This window comes from Hyperolius riggenbachi, chromosome 3, assembly GCF_040937935.1.
Source record: "Hyperolius riggenbachi isolate aHypRig1 chromosome 3, aHypRig1.pri, whole genome shotgun sequence".
Taxonomy (NCBI): Eukaryota; Metazoa; Chordata; class Amphibia; order Anura; family Hyperoliidae; genus Hyperolius; species Hyperolius riggenbachi.
The window spans coordinates 210,326,273-210,352,651 of record NC_090648.1 but is presented as its reverse complement, the minus strand read 5'-3'; the positions used below and the strand labels follow the sequence as shown (position 1 = coordinate 210,352,651).

Genomic DNA, 26,379 nt, shown 5'->3' with positions numbered 1-26,379 from the left:
TCACACAGAACCCTCCTGTGATGATCCGCTCAGCTGGCTGCACAGGCAGACAGCTGTTTGTCCATTCCTCTAGTCTGTGGGCCAGAGACCTGTCTTTCCATTGCAAGTTTCTGGTCTGTTCTCTTGCTGGGGAATTAGCATACATTCGTTATGCAAATCCCCTACCTGCCTTCTTTGATGACTGGCACTATAAGAGCTTTATGTTTCCCAGAATGCTTTGCTGGACATTTCCCTTCCATGCTCTGTTCCTGATGGACACTGCTGGAGTGTCAGCCATTGCTATCTAGTATAGTTAATTCCTGGGGGTTGCTTTAGGCTCCCCTTCTAGCCCAGTCAGGTTGTATTATCTGTATTGCCTGTTCTGTCTTGTCTTGCCTGTTGCCATTGTCCTGCCCCAAAGGTAGTCGACAGGAAATGGTTCTGATCTCTGTTCTTGGAGTATAGCTGGTGCAGTGGTTGCTACCAGCTATCTCTTCTGTTCTGTCTCCTGGGATCGCGCTAGCTACTTTTCGCTAGCGCTGGGGATCCTTCTGTTCTGTCTTCTGGGATCGCGCTATAGCTACTTTTCGCTAGTGCTGTGGATCCTATCTATCGTTTGTCCCTGTTTTCGTGTGTCTGTCTTGTCCGCTACGCTTGCTGCAGGCTCGGTGAGGTAACCGTTAAGCAAGCACTCGAGTCCTCTGTTTCATGTTTGTCTGTTAATGGTTAGTTAGGCGTGCTTGTCTCTATTGTGCTTATCACGTGGAGATCGCGCATAACCGCGTGCACTGTTGCGAATGAGTGCGGTGTTCGCGGTTAGCTAGCGTTTATTATTTTCCGTATCTCCTTATTGTATTTGCTGTGCCTTTGCTACCCTTGTATTCTATTCTGATCTGCCTTGTGTCACGTCTGGCGATCGCACCTCTCGCGATCGCGTTCCTATTTCGTATCTGCTGTTGTGTGTGTGCGCGGTCGCGGGGTGGCGACTGGATTGGCGCACACACATACAACCTATCCCTTTGCTCAATCTCATTCGCAATCGCCTCTCTTGCGATTGCGTTCTGCGCTTCGTACAATTCCTGTCTGGCACTTGTGGAGGTACAGAGGATTGGTACCTCTGCACTCCCCAGCGCCATCTGCCGACAGGAATTTCCCTCTACAGGTGCGTAGCACCTTTTGCTGGGTGCCTGCAAATATACGCTTGTGGAGGATTTCCGCCGTGTCAGCGCACGCGTTGTGCGCTGATCACGGAGAAAGTTCTACAATCGTGACAGAATGTCCAGCCGTACCCAAAACCCCAGTGTAGACGGAATTTCCGATTTGTACGATTTTGTCGAATATGGCTCTTGTACCTTTAAGAGATTTAAAAAACTTGAACCTGAATCAGCAGACGAATTTTTGTCTGAGTGTATGAAACTGTTAGCGAACCCTGAATTCCAATGCACCCCAGTGTCTACCTGGGCCCCCCAAATGGTCTACATTCTGTTGGGGGGCGAAATGTTAATGTGGGGTTATGATGTGTTAAATCATACCACCCTGAGTCAAAGACCCCTGGAATTCTTGGCCTTTTTAATTCACAATTGGCTGAGATTACCTCAATTACCATACCCCCTTAATGAGTTGTTGTCAGCAGCTCAATCAGCTGTTCCATCTACTCTTTCATCCACAAAGCAGCCATCCAAAGCCTCTAAGTCTAAACGTAAAAGATCTAGGAAGGCTTCCCAGCGGAAAGATCCGTTGCCCCTAGCAACCACAAATAAAGAGGTTATTTCTGTCAAATCTGAAATGGGCAAAACCATGCAGTATGATAATGTCGTTTATAATGCATCTGCTGATCAGTTTCCAGGGTTTTTGCCCCAATCCAAAGCTTATGTGGATCCTGCTATAGGTAGGATCGCACACTACATTAAAGCAGTTAAAAAATCTGTTCTTGTTCCTGAACTCCACCCCTATGGAGATTATTTGGATACTGGCCTGTTTGAACCCCCATTTGCTTCCTGGGATATTGGGGCCTTGCTGGAAGAATTCGATTTTGATTGGAAAGCCTTTTGCGATTTTTACATCGCAAAAAGCGAAGATGTCTTGAATGCTTGTCTCGATTCTATGTACCTTCTGATTGATTCCGATGAATGTGACAAGGATGATGTGGATCTGGTGATCTATGTATGGCAAACGATTTTGGATGAGTTGCACACACACCAACCAATTGATTCCAATAAAGAGACATCTTTGTTGGATGATTGTTCCTGCCTTTCTGGGGTAAAGCATGAGAGTCTTGACTTTGTGCAATCTGAAATGAATGAGTGTGCCGCTGTGGTTGGTTCCTGTGCAAATCCCGAAGGATTCTCTCCTGACAGTGTGCAGTTTGAATCTGTGCGATCTGATGCCTGTTTCTCGGATGTTCCTGCAGATTGTGATCGGCATGAGTCTGCCGGTTTCCTCAAGGATGTGTGGGGTCCTTTGTCAGTTAGAAACAGATCTTTGAGATCTTCTGTCTGTGACCCTGCTATGGGGAAAATTTCTCGACTATGCAGCGTCAAAAGTAAAATTTTTATGCCTAATAAAGTTTATCCTGTTGATGTCGCCATTTCTTTTGCAAATGAATCTATGTCTTATTCTGTTCGCACCTGTGCAGGCCTGTTGCCTGATGACAGTTGCTCCAGTGTTTCTGTCCTAGATGCCTTGCAGTCTGCTCCGCAAATCGCGGAGGTTTGCGATATGGAAGTGTCAGTTTCACAACCTAAAGCGATCTTGGATCCGCAAATTTTGCGTTCTGACTCCTCGGATTCGACATTGTTAGCCGAATCTAAGAGTGAGACAGCGCTTCGGTTTTGTGAATCTGATGCTGAAGCTTCTTTGCCTTGTCCAGAGAAGCTTTCTCTGAACCTGCCCTGTCACATGAATGAAGGCATGATGTCCACTTGCATTGACATTTGCGAGTCTGATTCTGAAGAAAGTATTGACTCTCCACCCAGTACTCTGGATGAGTCAATATTGCCTTGTACAATATCTCCTGCCCTGCCCCTAGAGGCTCGTCTAGGTATTGCTGCTATTTTTACCTGTCTTTCTGCAGTTTTGGAATTGCAAGCTAGTTTGACTACTACGCAGAGTTCTGGGTGCAGCGAGATTAAAGTTAGGGAGTCAGTGTGTGGTCCAGTGAATATTTCTGTACGTTCCACTCATGATGATGAAATTCAGTCTCAGTTTATGGTGGAACCTTCCCTGGGACATCTGCCCTGTTCTCAAAATAAAGTTCCAGTTTTGCCCTGTAACATGGATAGTACAGAATCCTTCTTAGACAACTTGAAAAATGATGTTCCTGAGGTCTTGTTTGATGATCTAAAGGTCTCCGAGTTCCTCCCAAAGGGTGCAGAACTTGTAGGAGATGTCTCCTGCCCCCCAGGTCCTTCTGAGGTGTTGCCCACTTCAGTAGGCATTGCTGCCTTGCTGACTACTTTTGCAGCTCTTGTGGAGCTTCATTCATGTGTAGTCAATGATGATATTACAGTTACAGAAAATTCTGTATTTGAGTCCGAGTCTTCTTTTGAAAGACCAGTACCTGTGATCTTTACTCGTGATGATTTTCTGCCCGGTACTGGTTTTGGTCTTGTCGTGTCGGACTCTGAGGTTGGCAGTTCCCCGACATGTCCTGAGGTTTCTCCTGTACTAGTGTACCCCGATGTGCTCTGTGACCCAGAAAGCCGAAGTGTGCCTCGGTTACCAGCGTACTCAGATGCTTCCTCAGTGGAGACATGTTCTGATATAGCCTGCCTGCTTGCATGCCCAGAAGTGGTCCCTGAAAGTCCTGATCTTGATGGGTGTCCTGCTAATTTTGAGTCTGGAATGATCATAGGTTCCATAGGGGTTCTTGGTGGTTCTCCATGTGAGCCTGGTGAGCGTTCTGGCTTCTTGGGATCTCTGCGGAGCTTCAAGGCGTTCTGGGAGATTCCGGGAAAGGTTTTGCTTGGTGCCCTGAATACGATCAGCAATGGCTTTGGTGTTGTAAGGGACACTTCGAACAGGTATTGCGGCAGGTTTGGTATTCTTGGACGCTCCTTGGAAGGTGGTGGGTATTGTCTGGAGGGTGTTGATGGCTTCTTCTCTGGTGTCCACAGTCCTGATGGGTGTTACGCTGAGACTTGCAGTGCTGATGGGCATGTTTCGGTGGCTTCTGCTTCTGATGAGGTCGGTTTCGGATGGACTGACTCTGGAATTGGGCCTTGTCGGGCTGTCCTGACCTTCATGAGTCTTCAGTTAGAGTTTTGTGATGATACCAGTTTTGAGGGATGTCTGGAATCCATCCCTAGAAGGGGGGGTACTATGATGATCCGCTCAGCTGGCTGCACAGGCAGACAGCTGTTTGTCCATTCCTCTAGTCTGTGGGCTGCAGGTCTCTGGAACAGAGACCTGTCTTTCCATTGCAAGTTTTTGGTCTGTTCTCTTGCTGGGGAATTAGCATACATTCCCTATGCAAATCCCCTACCTGCCTTCTTTGATGACTGGCACTATAAGAGCTTTATGTTTCCCAGAATGCTTTGCTGGACATTTCCCTTCCATGCTCTGTTCCTGATGGACACTGCTGGAGTGTCAGCCATTGCTATCTAGTATAGGTAATTCCTGGGGGTTGCTTTAGGCTCCCCTTCTAGCCCAGTCAGGTTGTATTATCTGTATTGCCTGTTCTGTCTTGTCTTGCCTGTTGCCATTGTCCTGCCCCAAAGGTGGTCGACAGCAAATGGTTCTGATCTCTGTTCTTGGAGTATAGCTGGTGCAGCGGTTGCTACCAGCTATCTCTTCTGTTCTGTCTCCTGGGATCGCGCTAGCTACTTTTCGCTAGCGCTGGGGATCCTTCTGTTCTGTCTTCTGGGATCGCGCTAGCTACTTTTCGCTAGTGCTGTGGATCCTATCTATCGTTTGTCCCTGTTTTCGTGTGTCTGTCTTGTCCGCTACGCTTGCTGCAGGCTCGGTGAGGTAACCGTTAAGCAAGCGCTCGAGTCCTCTGTTTCATGTTTGTCTGTTAATGGTTAGTTAGGCGTGCTTGTCTCTATTGTGCTTATCACGTGGAGATCGCGCATAACCGCGTGCACTGTTGCGAATGAGTGCGGTGTTCGCGGTTAGCTAGCGTTTATTATTTTCCGTATCTCCTTATTGTATTTGCTGTGCCTTTGCTACCCTCGTATTCTATTCTGATCTGCCTTGTGTCACGTCTGGCGATCGCACCTCTCGCGATCGCGTTCCTATTTCGTATCTCCTGTTGTGTGTGTGCGCGGTCGCGGGGTGGCGACTGGATTGGCGCACACACATACAACCTATCCCTTTGCTCAATCTCATTCGCAATCGCCTCTCTTGCGATTGCGTTCTGCGCTTCGTACAATTCCTGTCTGGCACTTGTGGAGGTACAGAGGATTGGTTCCTCTGCACTCCCCAGCGCCATCTGCCGACAGGAATTTCCCTCTACAGGTGCGTAGCACCTTTTGCTGGGTGCCTGCAAATATACGCTTGTGGAGGATTTCCGCCGTGTCAGCGCACGCGTTGTGCGCTGATCACGGAGAAAGTTCCACAATCGTGACACCTCCCTTACTGATGCCTAACCTTAACCAGCCCCCCTCTCACATCTAACATATAAAAAAAAAACCTTCCTTCCCTAGCCTAAACCTTAAAATCACCCCCCATGCCTAACCTGCATGCTTAACTGCATGCTTAAAGGGACTCAGTGCTGACTCAGAGCTGAAAAATTAAAAAGATTTTATACCTTCCTTCCAGCCCCATAAGCTCCTATCGCTCCCACGCCGCCGTCCTCCTCTGCTCGCAGCTTCAAGAACCGTATCCCGTCACTGATGTCAGTCGCGGCCAGCTATGCAGGAGGAGTGCGCCCTCTACGTATCTCTCCAGCAACTGATGGAGAGATATGCAAACAATGCACTTCTCTTACACTAGACTGGCTCTGACTGACGGAAGTGCGGGGACCTGGTTCCCGAAGCTGTGAGCAGAGGAGGACGGCGGAGTGGGAGCGATCGGAGCTTATGGGGCTGGAGGGTGCCCCAAGTATGTATAAAATCTTTTTAATTTTCAGCTCTGGTACATTTTAACAACGCATGGGTGGCGCCACTTTCCTGATCCATTGCGTTCCTGCTGTCACCGTGAAGGACAAATTAGACAAGTGACTACCAAGGGCTACAACTTTTGCAGTAAAGATTTTAAGATATGAAATACAAATGTTAATTATACTCAAAACCTCAACTAATGATGATTCTTGGAGTTCTCCATGAACTGCATAAACGGCAAGGGTTTGCTCTCAGAAAAGTTTTGAGCTTCCACAACTATAATATGTGTAGTCTATCAGCATACAGTAATATCCTGTATTTACTTACTGTTCACATACAGAGTAGACATGCGAATCAGGCTCGATACACCAGTGTTATTCTGAAGGGCTCTAAAAGCAGTAGCATCAGCTATGCCAGTGCCAATTGTGTAGTTGAGAACATAAGGAATTGACACAGCTGCAAATCCAGTTGCATTCCTAAAGGAAAGACGAGTCAGAAAGCAGAACTATCAGCACAAATCAGAATATGAATTCAATGGACTGAAGTGAAACTATGGACAGCTTTTTTTTAATCTATTTTTATTTGAGTGGAGAGGTTTTTCTCATTTTGTATTGTTTTTTGTATCTTTGTTAAGGCTCCACATAACACCTTTTTTTAATATTTGTTTACAATTCGAGAGGTACAATACATTTTTCTGATTGATTAGGACATTTGAAAAATCTGACCAATCTACCACACGTGTTCATTTTTTTTCTCCCAATTGTGAAAAAAATATTGAAAAAAATTGTACAGTTGTACAGAGGCGCCAAAAGAATAAAAGTAGGATAAAATATTTTAAAAGAGAACAGTGGGGGTCAGTGGTGGACTTACCTCTGTGACAAAGGCGCTAAGCTTGTACTGAGAACGTATGAGTTGATTGTACTCCAATTTTATTGCCTGATGAAGTGGGATGTGCCCACGAAACACGTTGCATCTATCCGGAGTATGTAAATAAATCACTTTTGTTGAATTAAGCAACATTTTTCTGTGTCTATTTTGGGGAGGTAAGTCCCCCACTAACCCCCCACTGTTCTCTTTTAAAACATTTCATCCTACTTTTATACTTTTGGTGCCTCTGTACAACTGTACAATGAGTGTGTCCACCCCTGGTGGAAGGGATTTGGTTCCCTTTTTTCCGATCTACAGAGAGCGACTTCTTAATCCTGAGTGGGGACAGGTCTAATACTCCCCACCTGCTTTCAAAGTGGTTGCCTGATACGGTAACCCGGATTTGTGAGTATAACATTATACAGCTCCTTCTATACCTATAAGTTACTGTGCATACTACACTATATTGGGCTCTCGGTGTTCCCTCGGGGTAACTGAAAAAAAAATTGTTTGAGTTTATAAATCAAGAAGTTGACAGTCTATCCTACACCATTCAATCTTCTGCAAAATTGTACAGAAGTTTCTGTCACTCCTGATCAAGTTTTTTTGAAAAAACAAACAAAAAAAAGTGTTGATTTTTCTATACAGCTGATCATTATTATTGAATTTCTGTAAATTCAGATCTTTATATTTTATTGTATTTGGCGGCCTTTAACCTCCTGAGCGGTATGGACGAGCTCAGCTCGTCCATCACCGCCGGAGGGTGCCGCTCAGGCCCTGCGTGGCCGATTTTGATCAAATAAAGTGCAGCACACGCAGCCGGCACTTTGCCAGCCGCGTGTGCTGCCTGATCGCCGCCGCTCTGCGGCGATCCGCCGCGAGCAGCGGCGAAAGAGGGTCCCCCCAGCCGCCCGAGCCCTGCGCAGCCGGACCAATCAGTTCCGGCCAGCGCTAAGGGCTGGATCGGAGGCAGCTGACGTCAGGACGTCGGCTGACGTCCATGACGTCACTCCGCTCGTCGCCATGCGACGAGGAAAGCCAAACAAGGAAGGCTGCTCATTGCGGCCTTCCTTGTTTATTCTGGGCGCCGGAGGCGATCGGAAGAACGCCTCCGGAGCGCCCTCTAGTGGGCTTTCATGCAGCCAACTTTCAGTTGGCTGCATGAAATAGTTTTTTTTTAATTAAAAAAAAAACCCTTCCGCAGCCTCCCTGGCGATCTCAATAGAACGCCGGGGAGGTTAAGGAGATTTCTCAATCGCAGCAGTGGGCAAACTGAACATAATTTTATATATGGTATATATATTTATTTTACACCCACTTCCTCATTGAAGGCATAAACCTCAATCAAATCCTTCTACTTTCCTTAATCTGAGTAAAATTTAAGATAAAAATGTCAGTTTTAACATGCTCTAATTACATTGCCTAGAAAATTGTCAATATTTCTGTATAAATTCCTTTCAATCACCTCCGTATGCATTTGTCTAACTGAAAACACTTACGTTTATATGATTGTGAATCCCCTAACTCACTGTAATATATTGACAATGCCAAATTCAGGGTTACATGTACCATGTGTGGAGAATCTAGGGCCTAGTGTACTGTACATTGTGATTATTCCAAAGCAGCAATTCACAAATCTGTCCAAATCCGAGTTTGTGAAGTTGGTTGTGAAGTAACTACCCAGTTACTGCCTAAAGGGGCATGATGATGGAAAGGTGGCTTACTCCCCTTCCTGAGCTTTCCTCTCCCCCCTTCCCTATGCAGAGTCCTGATGAGAGTCTAACTCAGAGGTTACTCACCTGGGTCTCTGCATTCCACTGATGACATTTCCCTTCAGTCAGGGGTACCTCAAGCTACTTAACCACTTAACGACCAGCCAACGCCGATAGGCGGCAGCTGGTCGCACCTGTGTTTCTATGGAAGCCGTTTCCTGTCAGTTCACGGCGGGGGGCTCCGTGAACAGCCTGCAAGCCTCCGATCGCGGCTCGCAGGCTAAATGTAAAAACCCAGGGATGTAATCCCCGGTGTTTACTTGTGGTGTGGTTCGGCAGGGGTTTGTAGGTTCATGGTGGGGAAGGGGGGGGGGGCACAGTCAAGGGTGCCAAGACATCTGTGCCTATAGGATCCAGTAATGTAAATCCAGGCCTGGAACTACCACATTTTCCATTTGCTGTATGACAATGTAAGCCAGCGGGATTGGCTTACGGTGATGACAGGGTCAGGAGCCAATGGAATTGACTCCTGACCAGCTCACACCGCTCTGTCGTCATATAGAGACAGAGATAGAAGGCAGGGAGAGTGATCTGCGATGGGGAGAGAGTGACGCGATCGGCAGTAGCATGCGGCGGGATGATTGGAATCTATGCCCTGGCAGGTCTAACAGGATCAAAACAGGGCATAGATTTCAATCATCAAAGTGGTTAAATAGGACACTGTAAACATTTAAAATGCTTTTTGCCTCTTAAACTTGAAGTCTTATTTCTTAGAAACCACCAGGTCGTTCAGATTATTTTTTTACATGTTTCCACATATGTAGCAAATTTAGGGATGATAGCTATCATGGGGTCTTTGCAATTAACTGTGAAATTCAGCATCATAGACTTCAATGGAAAATTTGCCTCAGATTCACAAAGATTTCGCTGTAAGCAAATCAGGCAGATTCACCACGAATTTGACAAATTTTGCCTGCTCATGTCTATTTAGAGTATTTATCGTAAAGCATGTTTTAACCTAATTTTCCCATTTTTTGGGTGTATGTGAAAGAGATTTTTGCTCTTAGGTGATATATTTTCATATACAAAGTTATCATAGAAAGTATTAATAAAGTAATTTTTTTTTTTGCTTACGTGAATGACACAGATGGTGACGTTTGTAGGCTGGTATTGTACACCTGCTGTAGGATTGGGGTTATCTATGCAAGAAAAATCATAACTTGAGTTTTGCAGAGATACATCACAGCTAATGCAATGCAATATACATTTTAAATTACTTTGCTGTCATAATTTATTGGTTAAACACAGAGAGTACAGAAAACATAACAGAAACTCTCCAACAATAAATTAGTATCAAACATGCAAAGAACATCTGGATCCACATAGTTCTGTGCGTTGTCAGTTCCTCTCCTCATTCCCCAGGTCTCCTCAGTCAGGGGTGCTGCTAAGGTTTTTGTGGCCCCAAGCAGCACATCATTTGTGTCCCTCTCTGCCCACTTAGACAGAGGCGCCTTCTTGTGTAATAGGTAGCCAAAGATATCCCCCGAACAGGCAGCCCCCTAGTATAGGTAGGTAGCCAAAGGTACAACCCCAGTATAGGTAGCCACCCCCAGTATTGGTAGCCAAAGTGACCCCCCAGCACACAGTAACTGGAGAAGCTGGAAGTGCTGGGAATGTGCAATGACCTCACTTCCACACCTGAAATATACTTTCTGGTCACTGCACCGCTCTCCCCTCTGTTCACATTACCTACCACTGTGGTCTGTGTGTGAGTGAGCCAGACGAGGCCATACATGCCACAGTTAGGGTGGCCTTGGCAGCATGGGAGGGCCCTACTGTGGGTGAGGCTATAAACAACCGCTTGGTTTGTCTGGGCGAAGCAGCACCCCTGTACTTAATCACTCCTTTCACTCTCCCATTCCCTCCTCTTCCCTGCCTCATTCACTCCCCTTAAGAGAAGGAGATGGGAGGGAACATTACAGCAAACCTGCCTCTTTGAAAATGTGATTTTAGCCAAAAATCTAATGTTCAAGGAGTAATTACAGGGATTTGGGGGAAAGAGAAGAGAAGCTGACAATGCACAGAGGGATGTGGAGCCAGCATGAATCATACCTATGTACTTAGCTTAGGTAACTTTGCCAGAAGTCAGGTAACCTTTGAGGCCTTGTTTACATTGCGTTCAGCTCGCTTGTCCGTCCGCGGTGGGCTTTTTTTTCTGTGTTTTTTAAAGCGTTTTCCGTTGATTCTCTGCGTGTTCGCTCGTTTTTGTGGGCGCTTTTGTAAGCGCTTTTGCAGAGCACTTCCGTCTTTTGATCCAGAAAAAAATCAAGCACCGCTTTTCTAAGCAAATCGCAAACAAGCCACTCTGATATGAACTCTCTCATAGAGAATCATTGCATAAGCACTTTCAGTGCGATTTTGAAAATCGCCCGCGCTTAAAATTTTACAAAAATGCCTATAATGTGAACAAGGCCTAAAAGTGTCCTTTGACTAGCTTGTAGGAGTTTTTTTTTCCAGTTTTGGCTAGTGTGGAAGGGCTTAGAATCAGCGCTGGGTCCCGGGTTCAAATCCCAGCCAGGTCAATATCTGCAAGGAGTTTGTATTTTCACCCCATGTCTGTGTGGGTTTCCTCCGGTTTCCTCCAACATCCCAAAAACATACAGATAAGTTCATTGGCTTCCCCCTAAATTGGCCCTAGACTATGATACATGCACTACACGATACATACATAGACCTATGACTATGGTAGGGATTAGATTGTGAGCCCATCTGAGGGACAGTTAGTGACAAGACAATATACTCTGTACAGCGCTGCATAATATGTCGGCGCTATATAAATACTTAAATAAAACAAAAAAAAATTCTTATCTTGCACATACATTAATCAATTTTCTCACAGGGACCTAACCTGCCAAAGATCAATGACCTATCATGGCTGCCCGATCATAATTTAGATCAATTTCTGTTGAAAATCAATGATTGGTCCAGATGGAAGGTCTTGCTCGAGACAAGGATGGAGCAGGGGTGTGGCGGTTTGTAATTGCCGGGTCCCCCAGAGCCAATGAAAGGCCCTCTCCAAGGTCTTCCCCCAATTAATAGTGTTCCCCCAGGGTCCCTGCAGAGTACTTGCAGCGGAGTACACTCTCCACTCCAGCCGATGCACTTCTTTCTGTATCCTTCCGTGTTCATCTCCCAATGCCTCTTCAGCAAGTACGTACATGCCTCCGGGTCACGGGGAAGCGGAAAGGAGTGCACATACATACACGCACATAATAGTGCAGTACATACCACATTCAGAACTGTAGTTTGTAGATTCATAGCCTCTGTTGAAGAGATGTTGGCGAGACCTGATGTGTATGAGTTTTGTATGAGTGTGAAATTCACCCGCACGCCAACTAGCAGAAACAAACAACAAATTATGTGACAATACAATCTGCACAGCTACACACAATTGGTATTTTTCTAGCATCTAAGAATGTGCAGACACAAATACCACAATAGTTAATCTATACTTTCTATTAAAAATTGTTTCTTATACAACAGACTTCAGCACTTTCATGCAGCAGTGGAACAGTTGAGAAAACCCTAATAATGAAGAATATGTGGCTTAAAGGGAACCAAGCACCACATTTTTTTCCCGATTTCTAAAAGCTATAGGAGCTGTCCTGTTCCATCCTCCCTGTCTAGCTGCCTATTATTTATCCAGGAGAAGGTGTGACGATAGCATCTGTGACTTCTGTAAACTCTTTGAAGCACAGCTTCCATTCTATCCCCCTGCCGATTAAAGCTTTTTGTTTGCTCTGTGCTAATGTGGGCAATAAAATAATTACATCAGTCCTTATCTGCCTGAAACTTCTGTGGTTGGGCAGGCCTTGTAGGTAGGAGGAAATAGTATAATAAAGGCCTCTGCTAAACTTTTAAATGTAAAAAGAAGTAAAATTGATGTATTTTTATGAATGAGCCTCATCAATCATATGCACATCATGCATATTAAATGTGCTATCAAGATTGTGTGATTCACTTTAAAGGGTTTTGTGCTTCACCTGCTGCAAGCTAGTGAGGACTGCAAGGTTTACATAGGAACTTTACTGATAGTAGATGGGGAAAAATAAATCAATACATTACAAAGTGAGAAGTTAAAGAGAATCTGTATTGTTAAAATCGCACAAAAGTAAACATACCAGTGCATTAGGGGACATCTCCTATTACCCTCTGTCACAATTTCGCCGCTCCCCACCGCATTAAAAGTGGTTAAAAACAGTTTTAAAAAGTTTGTTTATAAACAAACAAAATGGCCACCAAAACAGGAAGTAGGTTGATGTACAGTATGTCCACACATAGAAAATACATCCATACACAAGCAGGCTGTATACAGCATTCCTTTTGAATCTCAAGAGATCATTTGTGTGTTTCTTTCCCCCCTGAGGGGGGAGTGCATAGCAGAACCACAACACAGAAGAACTTGGCAGCCTTCCAGACACAGGCTGACAAGTCCGACAAGGGAAAGATACATTGATTTATTACAGAGACAGTGATAGTACAAAGTGCTGCAGTTAGCCAGAACACATTAGAATAGCTTTTGGAACTTGTAGGATGATAAAAAAACAGGATGCAATTTTTGTTACGGAGTCTCTTTAAGAAAAAGAAGATAGGTCAAGAAATGCTCGATAGTTGCCATGTAATTCATTCCTGCTGTTTGATCCACATTGAGCCTGCAGGTATTCACCTTTCTTTACTGCTGGCAGACATAAAAAAGCAGACAACGCCAACTGCCATTATCTATAAACACTGCCACTGTGGGAGGGATTTGACTACAATATCCATCAGACCTGATGGTCTATTTGAGAAAGGTAAAGATTTCTCATGGGAAAGCGGGCATCGGCTACTGATTGGGATGAAGTTCAATCCTTGGTTACAGTTCCTCTTTAAAAGGACTGTCTACTAAGCACAGCCCTGATATACACAGGCCTGTGCCTTACATATGATCTACAGTTTTCAAAATTAGACTTTTTTTTAAAGATTTATGCCTGACAAAAGCTCAGGGAGAGATTTTTTATAACGTATTGAATACAGCTTACCATAGTAGTACAGTTGGATTTTTTTTTTAACTAATAGATGGGCTTTCAAGTATAAATGCTACAATACTGTGCCGCTTTACCAGCAAAGTTAATGAGAGCATGTTATTCACAGGAATAGTTTGTGGTTAACATTCTCCATATATTGATAGATATTAACCCTTTAGCAGCCAATTTATTTAGAGGCTTGCAAGTGCTCCAGGCCAAATTATTTTAGTAATTTTTTTATTTCTTATTTGTTATATTTCCTTGCTGCTAATTAGTACAGCTGTAATGTGTATTATGGCCACTTGTCACTAGGGGGCAGTGTGAGACAATAACAGAGGACTTCTGCTTTCAGTTCCCGTATTTTCTGCTAGCAGAGAGACTTCAAAGCATTCTGAGAATTTACAGCACGACTTCTGCTGGCTAAGGTCAAAAGCAGTGCAGTTCTCTCAAACAAGATCATTCATTTGAAGCAGCTAATGAGGTAAGGACTATAACTGGGTATTTTCAAGCAGCTTGATTTTTTTCCATGACTCACCTTGGGGATTCAGTTGTAATGGATCCAAAACAAGGTACCTGCTTTTAAATGTTGCTGTATTGTTTAATATAGTTTGGGTAACTGATGCACTGGTTATTGAGATATTCTGGAAATATAGATCGACCAATGCAGTTACAGCGAAGCTATCTGTATTTCTGCGCATTAAAGAAAACAAATGTCAGTGTTAAGTGCTATGATAAATAACAAGAAACATTCACTGGAAAGCTTTAGAAATGATTAACCAGGTATGACAGTATTCTATATAATTCATGATCTGCATTCTGCACTGATCTTTTTACAAAAATAGAACTACTGTACATAAAATATAAAGATAAACATGTAAAAACAGGGAAAAGAGAGATTAACTCGCCTAGGTCTTGTCTCCCTTGCAATGTGCTCTGCAATGCTCGTCATCTACCAATACTTTAGCCTTCTATACCGAAACGTCTGCTGTGAAAAGGGAGGTGTCAGAAGATGGAGAGCAGTGTGGAGCACATCTGAAGGGAGTGAGCTAACTCCTGCTTACACAGCACGCTTCAGGACGATTTTGCTTTTCTCAATCATCCCTGATTGCATTACTAACTGAAGCTATATTTAAGGGCTAGTTTAGATGGATGGCAGCTGCAGTTAAGCTACCCTACATCCGCTGATCAACCACTACTGTACATACATCTAAATTGGTGAGTCACATGTGCAGGCGGGGTTGTCATTTAAAGTGAGATGATCAACTGCATGATTACACTGTGGTTCAAAACCACTGCATGTAACTGTAACTGCAAGTCGTTTCCACTTCCCAGATGTTACTAAACTGTTTGCTGACACCACCTACCCCCACCCAGAAATGTAGAATTCCAGATGGACCCATCGGACAGGAGGGCTATCCACAACTAACAGCCATCTGACTTACTCCTGCCATATAGTTCACATTACTAACACTTGATGTATGATCAGCAGTGCAAACAGACAATGTACAACAAAAAGGATTCTGCAGAAACAGTGGCGTGTAGCAGGTCAGAAGACAAGACGCAGAACATTTATATCGTGTTTTCTCCTGGTGGACTCAAAGAGCCAGAGCTGCAGCCACTAGGGCGCGCTCTATAGGCAGCAGCAGTGTTAGGGAGTCTTTCCCAGGGACTCCTTACTGAAATAAGTGCTGGCTTACTGAACAGGAAGAGCTGAGATTGGAACCCAGGTCTCCTGTGTCAGAGGCAGAGCCCTTAACCAGTACACTATAAGCCCATTTTTAAATAGGGATCAGCACACGCTGTTGTTAGTTTGGTATTAGTATCGCACAAGTAATAGTTTATAATGTGCCTACTGGAGGTAACATGCCAGTGTTATAAATTGGGTCTAATTTTATACTGCAAGTTAACTGTATTATTGGTAAAGGCCCTATTTGATGACATTTTAAGCACGCTTATGAATGCTTATGAACACACTAAGGGCTGGTTCAGACGGACGTCTGCGTGGCGTCGCGTCTGGGGGCATTGCGGCGGCTGCGCGGTCAGGCTTTCAGTAGCCTTCGGTTGCGTTCCGAATGCGGTCGCGTTTTTTTTTTTCCACTAGGGGAACATTAGCCGTCGTGGTTGGCCGCTCCCTGGAAGCTACATGTCGCTTCCAGGGGCAGCTCGAACGCTAACGAAAATCGGGACCCAAACGCCGCGTTCGGGTAAAAGCGCGCAAAAGCTCGGTGTAAACGCTCCCATTCACTTGAATAGGAGCGTTTACAGCGATGTTCCGAACGCTTGCGGTAAACGCTCCGCAAGCGTCCGTCTGAACCAGCCCTAAAGGTGGCCACACACCATACAATTTTTTAAATATCTGTTCAATTCAACAATAGCAATCAATTTTCTGTCTGATTGTAACAATTCAAAAATCTGACCAATGTACCACACACCTAAGTTTAATTTTTTCCCCAATCATTAATAAAATAATTGGAAATTCAGAAAACATTGATTGGAACTGTTCATCAAGTAATTGGCAATCCATAACACACCATACAATTCTTCATAAAGTTGGTCTGAAATTTCCAACCTGTCTAATCTCAAAAAATTGAAACAAAATGGGAAATTCGATCGGATTTATCGATCGAAAACAAAGAAAAGTTCTCGATTTTTCGGGACAACCGATTAAAATTATCGAATTGGTGAAAAATTGGATCTTTTAATTCTGTGGTGTGTGGCCACCTTTTTAAGGAAGAGCTCTGACAGGTACTATATATAGGATAATTCTGTGTATGGCCAGCTTTAGGTGAGATAACAATTAATGGGTTATCACAAAATACAATTATTGTGTAAGATGTACATTTAGATCAAAATCAAAAGTGGCACATGAAAATTAAAGTCATCTCCTTACGTGAAGCCGGTTACAACTGCTTCCACCAAAGTTTGACCATATATGTCTCTGAACTGTGGAAGAAAATGAAAGTATTAAAACCTGTTGCATAACTGATGTTTTAATAAGAAAAATAAAAATATAAAGCAGCTGGGAAGACTTTCATGTAATAAAATAGGTTATCAAAACAATCTTTTCAAAGTATTTTCAGTCTGTTTCCCCTACACTTCATAGATTTGGTAAATCTGTACAATCAAGATTGTATAGTGTATGGTCACCCTGGCAGGGAGATCTAAAGGTTGCCATACACTTATAGATGACCGCCAGATTCTTCCATCGGATAGAGCTCTGTCAGATTTCTGTTGTATCAAATCTGACAGGGATCTATCTGATGTGTGCCACACACCAGGAACAGATTTTCGACAGATTTCAGAGTGAAATATATTAAAAATCGATCAAACCGCAGAATTGTACTGTTAGATCCAGTGCAACTCCAAGGGTCGTCGATCTGCCACCGATCTCGACCCACCATAAAAATGTTCCATCTATACTGTTCAATCTATTCTGATGAGATGACTTTGATCAGAGAGGGATCTATTACTAAACATTTTTAATAGATTTCTCCTTGAAATCAATTAAAAGTCTAAGGACCCACCATGCAGGGCTGACTGCCTGGCATCAAGGTCTCCCTACATGTAAAGAGTGCGTCCCTGGGATATGTGTTGGCAGTGGAGCACACACTCACCTGTCCGCTGACATGGTTCTCCTGTGTTTTCTCTGCACCCCTGTGCCCTCAGGGCATGTTCATAGTCAGAGAACGTCCATGCCATCAGGACACGGTGTACAGGCCCTTGGTGGGAATAGAGAATGGACTAAGGACACTGGAGGACTGCAGTGGCGGACAGGTAAGCGTGTGCTCTACTGGCAACACGCTACACAGGTCCAGGGGAGCACATTTTAGATGGGGAGGAGACCTGGGGGGTTCTGTTGGTCATCCGGCGATTGCCGCCGTGCAGCCAACTGCCCCCTTTTAAATGAGTTTTTATCCAGAGCAATCTATCATTTCAATCAATTTCAGCTGAAATCGATTGAAATTACAGTTGTGCAGCCATGCTGCGGCCAGTCGAATCTGCTGGGGAAAATCAACAAGTGAATGGCCTGTTCACATAATAACCTGTCTACTCCACTGAGTATCTTACAGACTGTCTAAGAGACTGTTTAAATGACAATCTATCAAAAGATGTCCACACATGATGCAATAAAATATTCAACTTTAATGAACTGATAAAAGTGGGTGGATTGTACAGGGAAATCAAAAGTTTATTTTTGAGAGAGAAATTTGATTGCATATTACATTTTTATCGATTTTAGTCGATCAGATGATTTTTCTCATCAATTTTAATGAAAATTGAATGGTATAGAACAGATTGTCAATTTTTGGATTTATAAACCCATACATTTTTTTTTCTGAGTTTTCATAATTGGGGGACAATTGGACATGTGTGTGATACATTGGTCAGATTTTTCAAAAGTGAAAATCAACCAGAACAATTGACTGTAATTCTCTGATTGAAATGAGATATAAAAAATTGTATTTGGTGGGCCTTTAGGGCCTGTGCACATTGTACATGTTCTGGATCATTTTCCAGAGTGCATGTGTTCGCAATGCACTATGACATATGCTTTCTTATGCAAAGCTTATTGGTTGCACTGTGTGCTTTATAATGCAGTGTGCTTTAAAATGCTCAGCAATGTACATTCCTTAGTGATTTTTTGTGCTCCCTGTTCAGTATATTGTGTTGTGCAAAATGTAAAGTATGACCTACAGAATGAATGGTAGCCTTTAGGCTGGTTTTACACCTGGCTATTGCGTTGCAGTGCGATGCTCTGCTGCCATCGCATCGCACAGCAACACAAAAAAAGTAACTCATATGACCCTGCGGCAGAGTGCGCCTTCAGGGTCATATGCATAGCGCTGCCCCTCCCGCATGCCCTTCGCTGCCCCTCTCCCTGCTGGACAAGAAGTACATCACTGGAATTCCCAGGTTTATCCATCGTATTAACGTTGTTCTGCATATGTGCACTGCACCACCGCCGCCAACGTGTTTACATTTTCTGCATCACCCATTGATTTTCATTACTTCGGCTGCCGCTGGGTCACAGCAGAACTCTGACGGTAACGCGCTGTTGACTTTGCGGCGGCTCAGTGTCTGATTAGGAACTTCTGGCACAATGTGAGGTATAATGCACAGCCACCTTTGGGTTTTATAGTGTGAACAGGCTGTATGGGTGCGTTCTGTTCACACTCTATGAGGTGCGTTGCAGGACACCACACTGCACAAATTCCCAGATATTCCAGTGCTTCTCATGCATAACCAGATGTGATTTCTCACTATGGCAATGTTGTGGCAAGAACTGGGGTGGGAAATAATGCTCTGCTATTCACCACTAGCAAATGGTGCTGTGCTTTTTTGCTCATGAAAATCAATCCTGCAGTGTGTTTCAACAAGCACCCCACATTGAAATGCATACAGTGTGAATGGAGCCTCGGAAATGCATTGAATGCGCAGGCATCTCTATAGGGAAGCAGGTAACTTGGGCGCCAACCGCCTGCTGTAAAAGTGTGAAGTTTGGGTGCCCATGGCACATGATAAATAGCAGGCACCTGGGGTTGGTGGGGGGAGGGAGGATGGTCCTTTAAGGTTAGGCAATGAGGAGGGAGTTAGTTAAGCTTAGGTGTGGGAGGTGGTTAAGTTCGGGAAACAGGGTGGGATTTAGGGTTAGGCATTGGCAGGGGGGTGGTCATTGGTCAAGAGTTAGGGCCCTTTCACACTTTTGCAGTGGGCCATTTTACCGCACCTCACCTCACCGCTATGCTAATGAAAGCCTGTGGGTGCTTTCATACAGTATGAAATATGCCAGAAGTCGCCGATCTACCGCGCGGGCAAACTGTCGTTACTGCGCGACCTTTGCAACAACCTGCAGCGGACGGGAAGTCATGTACGTCTATTGCGGCGCAGGGTTTGCCAAAATGTTGGCGTTGCGGCACCCATTGCGCGGAAGCGTATATTTACATTACGCTTTTGCTTCCATAACTCCAAAACAGGAAGTGAACGCAAGCGAGCATCACTTTCTGTTTGGATCCCGGGCAGAAGGGGATTACCACATACTAATGCAGTAATTCCCAAAGGCCTGTTTTTGGCGGTTGCCTGTATTGGTAAAACTGCCGCCAATACACAGTCTGAAGCCGGCCTTAGGCATCAGTAGTGGGAAGGTTCTGTGTGAGAATAGGGTTAGGTTTAGTTACAGTAAAATATCAGTATTATTTACTGATTTTACTATTGGAGTTGTCAATTTAAAAAGTAGAATATCTGTTAATTTACAGGTACTCAGTGGCCTAGCAATAGGGGTTGCAGAGGTCTCCACCGCACCGGGGCCCTTGGGCCCTCAACAGCAGTATTAGCTCTTTATTGCTGATTATAATGATCACTTTTATAAATGCTTTAAATGATGATAATCATTAACAAGCTGTTCCCCTTCTTGCACCTCTGATAGTGTGCTGTCCTTGGCAAGTTTTGGTGCACCGTATCAATTGTTATGTATAGAGTGCTTGGAGGGCCCCATGTGGAACTCGCACCGGAGCCCGTAGCTCCTTAGCTACGCCACTGTGAGATACTCTACTTGCTAAAATTGGGCACCCAATTTCCTTGCATGTCTTTTTCATGCACACTCTTCATTCGCTATACAAGTGCTATACAATGTGGGATTAATAAACATTAAAATGAGTTTGTAGTAAAATAAATGGTTATATCTTACGGAGTCTTTAATAGCTTTAGCAGTGGTTTGGAAATCAGAGCTGTATTTTGAAGACAAATTAGAAGACAGAGAGATGTTCGTGATCCTAAGCTGTTGACTGATGGTGGTAAAACTGAGCGCTGTTCCTGCAACAAAATAAATAAATGTCAGTCCATATATAGTTGTCTGAATAATGTGACCTACTATATACAGTAAGTCCCATTATTTTTGCTTGCATTACAAAACAAAGGCATCTAAAAACACATAACCTTTGTTTATTTACTTCTGGTGTTAATAGATTGGATGCGGCCTGTTTTCAAAGCGCATGCATTTTGCTGATCACAAGGAAACCAGGAAAATTGATGGAAATCACAATGCGCCTTCCTCAGTGATGCATTGTGATGCGTTGCGATTTTCATAAAAACGCAATCAAAGTGCCTCCTGCAGTTTTCCTGTATTTGTGTTTATGTCAATGGAAGTGCATGAGAAATACAAACTTCTCAGGTATACTTGCAGCATCATGTAAAAGGGACATCTCCTTTTGACAGTGCAAGGAAAGATAGCATCCCCCCTCCTTCCCAGCATGCAGAGTGGAGCTTGGAAGTTGGAAGAAAAGATCAGCAGCCTGCACCACCTCACTTCTTCACTCACCAGAAGACACAGTCAGACACACATTTTGTCCAGCGTCCACTCACTCACCGGAGACAGCAGGTTGCCTCTTCCCTTGCGCTGCTTGCAGGCATGTACGTATGCACATACTTTACCTGTTCCATTGGCATCATGGTTTCCATGATTCCCTTCCTGTCTGGTGGACTGCAGCGGCACTCTCCCTGACTTGATGCAGACATGTGACATCACTTGGGAAAGAGTGCCTCTGTGGTCCACCAGGCAGGAAGGGAACCATGGAAATCATGATGCCGGTGGAATCAGGTAAAGTATGTATCCCTGCCTCCCTCCCATGCCATTGCCTGCTGAGCTACCACCTCACCTTCACTACCACCGTCTGCACCAGCACCAGACAGTGAATCCCACACACCCCACAGCATTCATTGCATATCATGGGCTCCAGAGATTCAGAGTTTCAATTCTCCTAGGAGAATATCTCAAAGAAGGTGAATTCATGAAAAAGTACATGACTTTCAGATGATTGAATTGCACTTCTCTGATTGGCTGGTTTGCACTGTAAGATCATAACTCACTTTTGCTACCTGGGTATGTTAATCACGACCAGCCATTAAGAGAACTACAGATTGATAACCAGGGTTGCTCGGGTAGTCCAGATCCGACCTTGTGGATATCCAAGTGAATTCGGATATCCGACCAAATTACCCGCGGGTACCCAACCTGTTCGGGTATCTGGATAGAAAAGCTGGAAGTGTCCTTTAAATAGCTTTAAAAAGGGTTTTTAGGGTAAATGATGCATGTAGCATCACGTTTTTTTTAAAGGGAAACACTAATTTATTATTTGGTGGACATAAAATGGAAAAAAAAAGCTGTCAATTAACATCAGGACTAGGTTCCAGACAGCGGTCGTGCAGCCCACATTGTGTCCAAAGTCCAATCGCACAACTGGGACATGACAGTTTTCAGCCCAGACACCTCCAAAAAGTGACACCGCAATTGTGTTTTGGGTTGAATATAGGTGGTGGTATCAGCAGCAGTGGCCTGTGGCACCGTGGTGGTGGAAGCCAGCGCCACCTTGCTTCAGCCTCTTGAACTCCTCATGCTCAACAACATGTTTTTTGGCCAGATGGGTGATGAAGCTAGAGGTGCCATACTTGTAGGGGGTCACAACCTCTGCTCATCTGTAGTTTGCACACATTGCATATGGCAAACTTGCTGTCCAATGAGGGCAGAGTGAAAAACCGCCAGATTGGGGAGGTGAAGATTCCCCTGCGGCCTGAATGGGATGCTGCGGCTTTTCTCCCTGTGGCGGTTGAGGGTTGAGTGGTGCAGCTGGTGGTAGCGGCAGAAGGATGTGGTGGGTCCCGCATTCCACGGCCATTGTCTGCAATGCTGATCCTCCGTGCCAAACCCACCGACGCATCCTCCTCCTCAGAGTCAGAGCTGACATCCCCATCCTGTGGATGGTAGTCACAGTCCTTCATCCCATCATCAACATCATACCCTCCCTCCTCAAAACCCAGAACATCTCCTCAAACTCCTTGCGGCTAACAGCCCTGAGTTCAATCATGGCGCCTGGAGCGAAAAGCTCGCTGACTGAAGGTAGGCTGCCCGCTGGGGTCGACACTGACACGGCAGACCTTCTGAGGGTGGCCGTAATGTTGCTCCCTGTCCTCTTGCCCTTACTGCCCCTCCCCCGGCTGCCGGTGCCAGCAGACATAGTACAACTTATACGTGATGATGTCACCAGATGATGTGGGGTACTTTTACTTTAATAAAATCAGGGTTGGACTTTAAATCATATCAGCACGGAGTGACAGACCGCAGAGTAGAGGACAGACAGTGCACACTATCTGTCTAACTGTCACGCTGACAATGCTCAGCACAGCAGCACTGCAGTAATCTGTAGTAAGCTAACACAGTACTACTCTCTCTAACAACTAACTGCAGTACTAACTAACTATACAATACAATACAATAACACAGTAATCCTATTCCCTAACCTATACTCATACCTCCCAACATTTTGAGATGAGAAAAAGGGACACTTAAGCCACGCCCCTGCCACACCCCTGCCACACCCCCTAGTCACGCATACCATAAAGATTTCATAAGAAAAATATGTTGTTTTATAATTCAAATCACACTGGCCCTTTCCATCCTGGATCATTTTCCTTCATAGTAACATTTTACAATTAGTAATATATCAATTTAAAGGAGGAGAATAAAGTTTTAGAGTCAATCAAACACATTTTTTAGTATAGAAATATATATATTTATATTGACAGAGGGACAGTTGGAAGCTATGGATGGATAAAACTGCTGCAAGTGCCGAGCCTGTCTGTGTGCCCAGCGTTTCCCCATGCCTTACCTCATAGCAGGGTGCCTGCAGCCAGTGTCCCTCCCCTCCTCCGGTGATTGTGCAGAGAGCGAATATGAGGAGGGGGAGGTAAGGTCAGAGGGCACAGCTGTTGGTGTGTCAGGCAGAGGACAGTAGCGAACTAGCTGCAAATGTTAGAAGTTTAGAAAGCAGAGGCTGCGAGGTTAGGAGAATGTCTGCAGATCAGAGCAGTCACCACGGGGCTTTGTAAGTGACGTAATTACTCTATATAGGAAGCAAGTCCCGCGGTGACGCTCTGTGTCTCTCTCTGCCGCTCTCCATCCTGACTTCTCAGCCGGGATTTAGGCAGGCTATCGCGGGAGGGGGGATCAATCCTCCCAAACCGGGACCATCCCGACGAAATCGGGATGGTTGCGGAGTATGCCTATACTGTCCTGCCGGCCTGCACAGCACACACAGACACAGACAGGACCTAACTGAGTGAATGAAATCAAACAATTACACTAGCTAGCTAAAAAAAACAATAGAACAATAGTGTAGTGAAGGTGTTTAGCACTCAAAGCTTTAGGTTTATCACTGTATACAGGCAGCACTTGCTAAGCCAACAGCACTGGAGCAAGTCTGTCAGTGACCAGCCAGCCAGCCACACAAGCAAGGACGGTCTGTCTCATCATGCCAGCCCTCCTTATTACACAGGGGGGCTGGGCAGGGATCCCTTCTGTAATTGGGTGCCAGGGCTTAGGCTGGGAGGCCTCTGATTGGCTCAATGAGGTCAGGTGGGGCTGGCCAGAGTTCCCCTCTGTGATTGGTTGCTAGGGCTTCTGCTGGGAGCCCTCTGATTGGCTCAATGACATAATCTCCCTTGCTACAGTACCCGGATCCGGATAGTCGTCGGATATCCGCGGGTATCCGGATTATGCAGCCAGATACCCGCATAGAGCTATCCGGATATTGGCCCAGGTATCCGGAATCCGGATCCGACCGGATAGCGGATAAATGTTCGGATACCCGGGTTTACCCGGGTACCCAGATCCGGATGAGCATCCCTGTATAACTTTATGAGACATCTCTTATGAAGACCAGTGAGAATGCATATGGTATGTATTGGCACCTTATCAGTGGTGTAACTACAATTCATGGAACACCACAGCAAAACTTGGTTGGGCTCCTCCCCCAATGTTCACACCCCTTTCCTTGTCTCCCCTTTGTGCCCTTCGTGGCCTTGTGCCCCATCTCACAAGGGTCATAAAACAAGAGTGGCCATCATGATCTTCACAGTTCACACCCATAACAAGTTTTGTCACGAAAACACCTGATCTGAAGTATAGTCCTGTGTATCGCAGGAAGGGAAGGTTATGCCTGGTACACACGATGCAATTTCCCCTCAGATAGATGGGTCATGTAGATAATTTCCGACAGGTCCGATCTGATATCCGATCATTTTTCTGATCAATTTTGTATAATCAGATGGGACCTGTCAGAATTATCTATTCGACCCATCTATCTGAGGAAAAGGTGCATTGTGTGTACCAGGCATTAGTAGATGGGGACCTCCACAGCTCTGAGCTGCTCCCCTCTAGTTACTCTACTGCACCTTATGCAGCTTTTAGTTGAATAGCTGTCTTATGGAGACATCCTTTCCAGTGGTGCTCATCTGTATTTCGGATACCCAAACTACCCGGATATCCGAACAGTTTTTTTGTATCCGACTTCGGATCCGGATTCCGGATAGTTGGATAAACCCGGAATTCACTATCCGAGCTAACTCGGATACCTGTCAGGTATCCTGAATCCGGTCGGATACTTAGTTCGGGTACCTGAATCCGGATAGCGTAACCACGGAGATGACGTCCATGAAATTGAGCCGATCAGAGGGCTCCCAGCCGAAGCCCTAGCAACCAATCACAGAGGGGAACCCTGGCCAGCCCCTCCTGTATATAAGACGGGCGCCATGATGAGAATCTCGTCCTTGCTTGTGACTGCTCACTGAGAGATATCTCCAGTGGCGTTGGGTAAGCAAGTGCTGTATTACAGTTATAAACATAGCGTTTTGAGTGCTAAACACCTATACTACACTATTATTTTATTATTTTTTAGCAGTGGCATAGCTAGGGTATTTGACACCCGGTGTGGATCATTTACCGACACCCCCCCAAAGAAAGCAAAGTGCACTGCGGCAAAAAAATGGGTGTGTCCATGACATCACATGGGCGGGGCTAACTGTAATGTAACTGTAACAGTAAGGCAGTGGGCTAATATAAGTAGCCAGAATAGTTGCCCCCCGCATAGGTTAGATAGGTAGGTGCCCCCAGTATAGGTTAGTTAGGTAGGTGCCTCCAATATAGGTAGCCAGTATAGTTGCCACCAGTATAGGCTAGCTAGGTAGGTAGGTGCCCCCAATACAGGTTAGATAAGTACGTGCCCCCAGTATAGGTTAGATAGGTAGCTCCCCCCCAGTATAGATTAGATTAGGTAGGTGCCCCCGTATAGGTTAGATAGGTAGCTGCCCCCCAGTATAGGTTAGATTGGTAGCTGCCCTCCAGTATAGGTTAGATAGGTAGCTGCCCCCCAGTATAGGTTAGATTGGTAGCTGCCCCCAGTATAGGTTAGATAGGTAGCTGCCCCCCAGTATAGGTTAGATTAGGTAGGTGCCCCGTATAGATTAGATAGGTAGCTGCCCCCCACTATAGGTTAGATTGGTAGGTGCCCCCGTATTGGTTAGATAGGTAGCTGCCCCCCGGTATAGGTTAGATTGGTAGCTTCCCCCATTATAGGTTAGATTAGGTAGGTGCCCCTGTATAGGTTAGATAGGTAGCTGCCTCCCCACTATAGGTTTGATTGGTAGCTGCCCCCCAGTATAGGTTAGATAGGTAGCTTCCCCCAGTATAGGTTAGATTGGTAGATGCCCCCGTATAGGTTAGATAGGTAGCTGCCCCCCGGTATAGGTTAGATTGGTAGCAGCCCCCCAGTATAGGTTAGATAGGTAGCTGCCCCCAGTATATGTTAGATTAAGTAGGTGCCCCCCCAGTATAGGTTAGATTAGGTAGGTGCCCCCCAGTATTGGTTAGATTAGGTAGGTGCCTCCAGT

General features: G+C 45.0%; 1 protein-coding gene across 1 annotated transcript in view; it reads right to left on the bottom strand.

Moving 5' to 3' along the window:
- LOC137562270 (uncharacterized) overlaps positions 1–26,379 on the bottom strand; it is a 294,902-nt gene that overhangs the window by 137,602 nt on the left and 130,921 nt on the right. Inside the window, exons 10-15 of the mRNA XM_068273603.1 lie at positions 20,348–20,472; positions 16,553–16,605; positions 14,198–14,352; positions 11,888–11,994; positions 9,734–9,798; positions 6,348–6,496 (exon numbers count right to left, since the gene is read on the bottom strand). Of these exons, the coding sequence (XP_068129704.1) occupies positions 6,348–6,496; positions 9,734–9,798; positions 11,888–11,994; positions 14,198–14,352; positions 16,553–16,605; positions 20,348–20,472 (654 nt within the window). The remainder of the gene's footprint in view (positions 1–6,347; positions 6,497–9,733; positions 9,799–11,887; positions 11,995–14,197; positions 14,353–16,552; positions 16,606–20,347; positions 20,473–26,379) is intronic.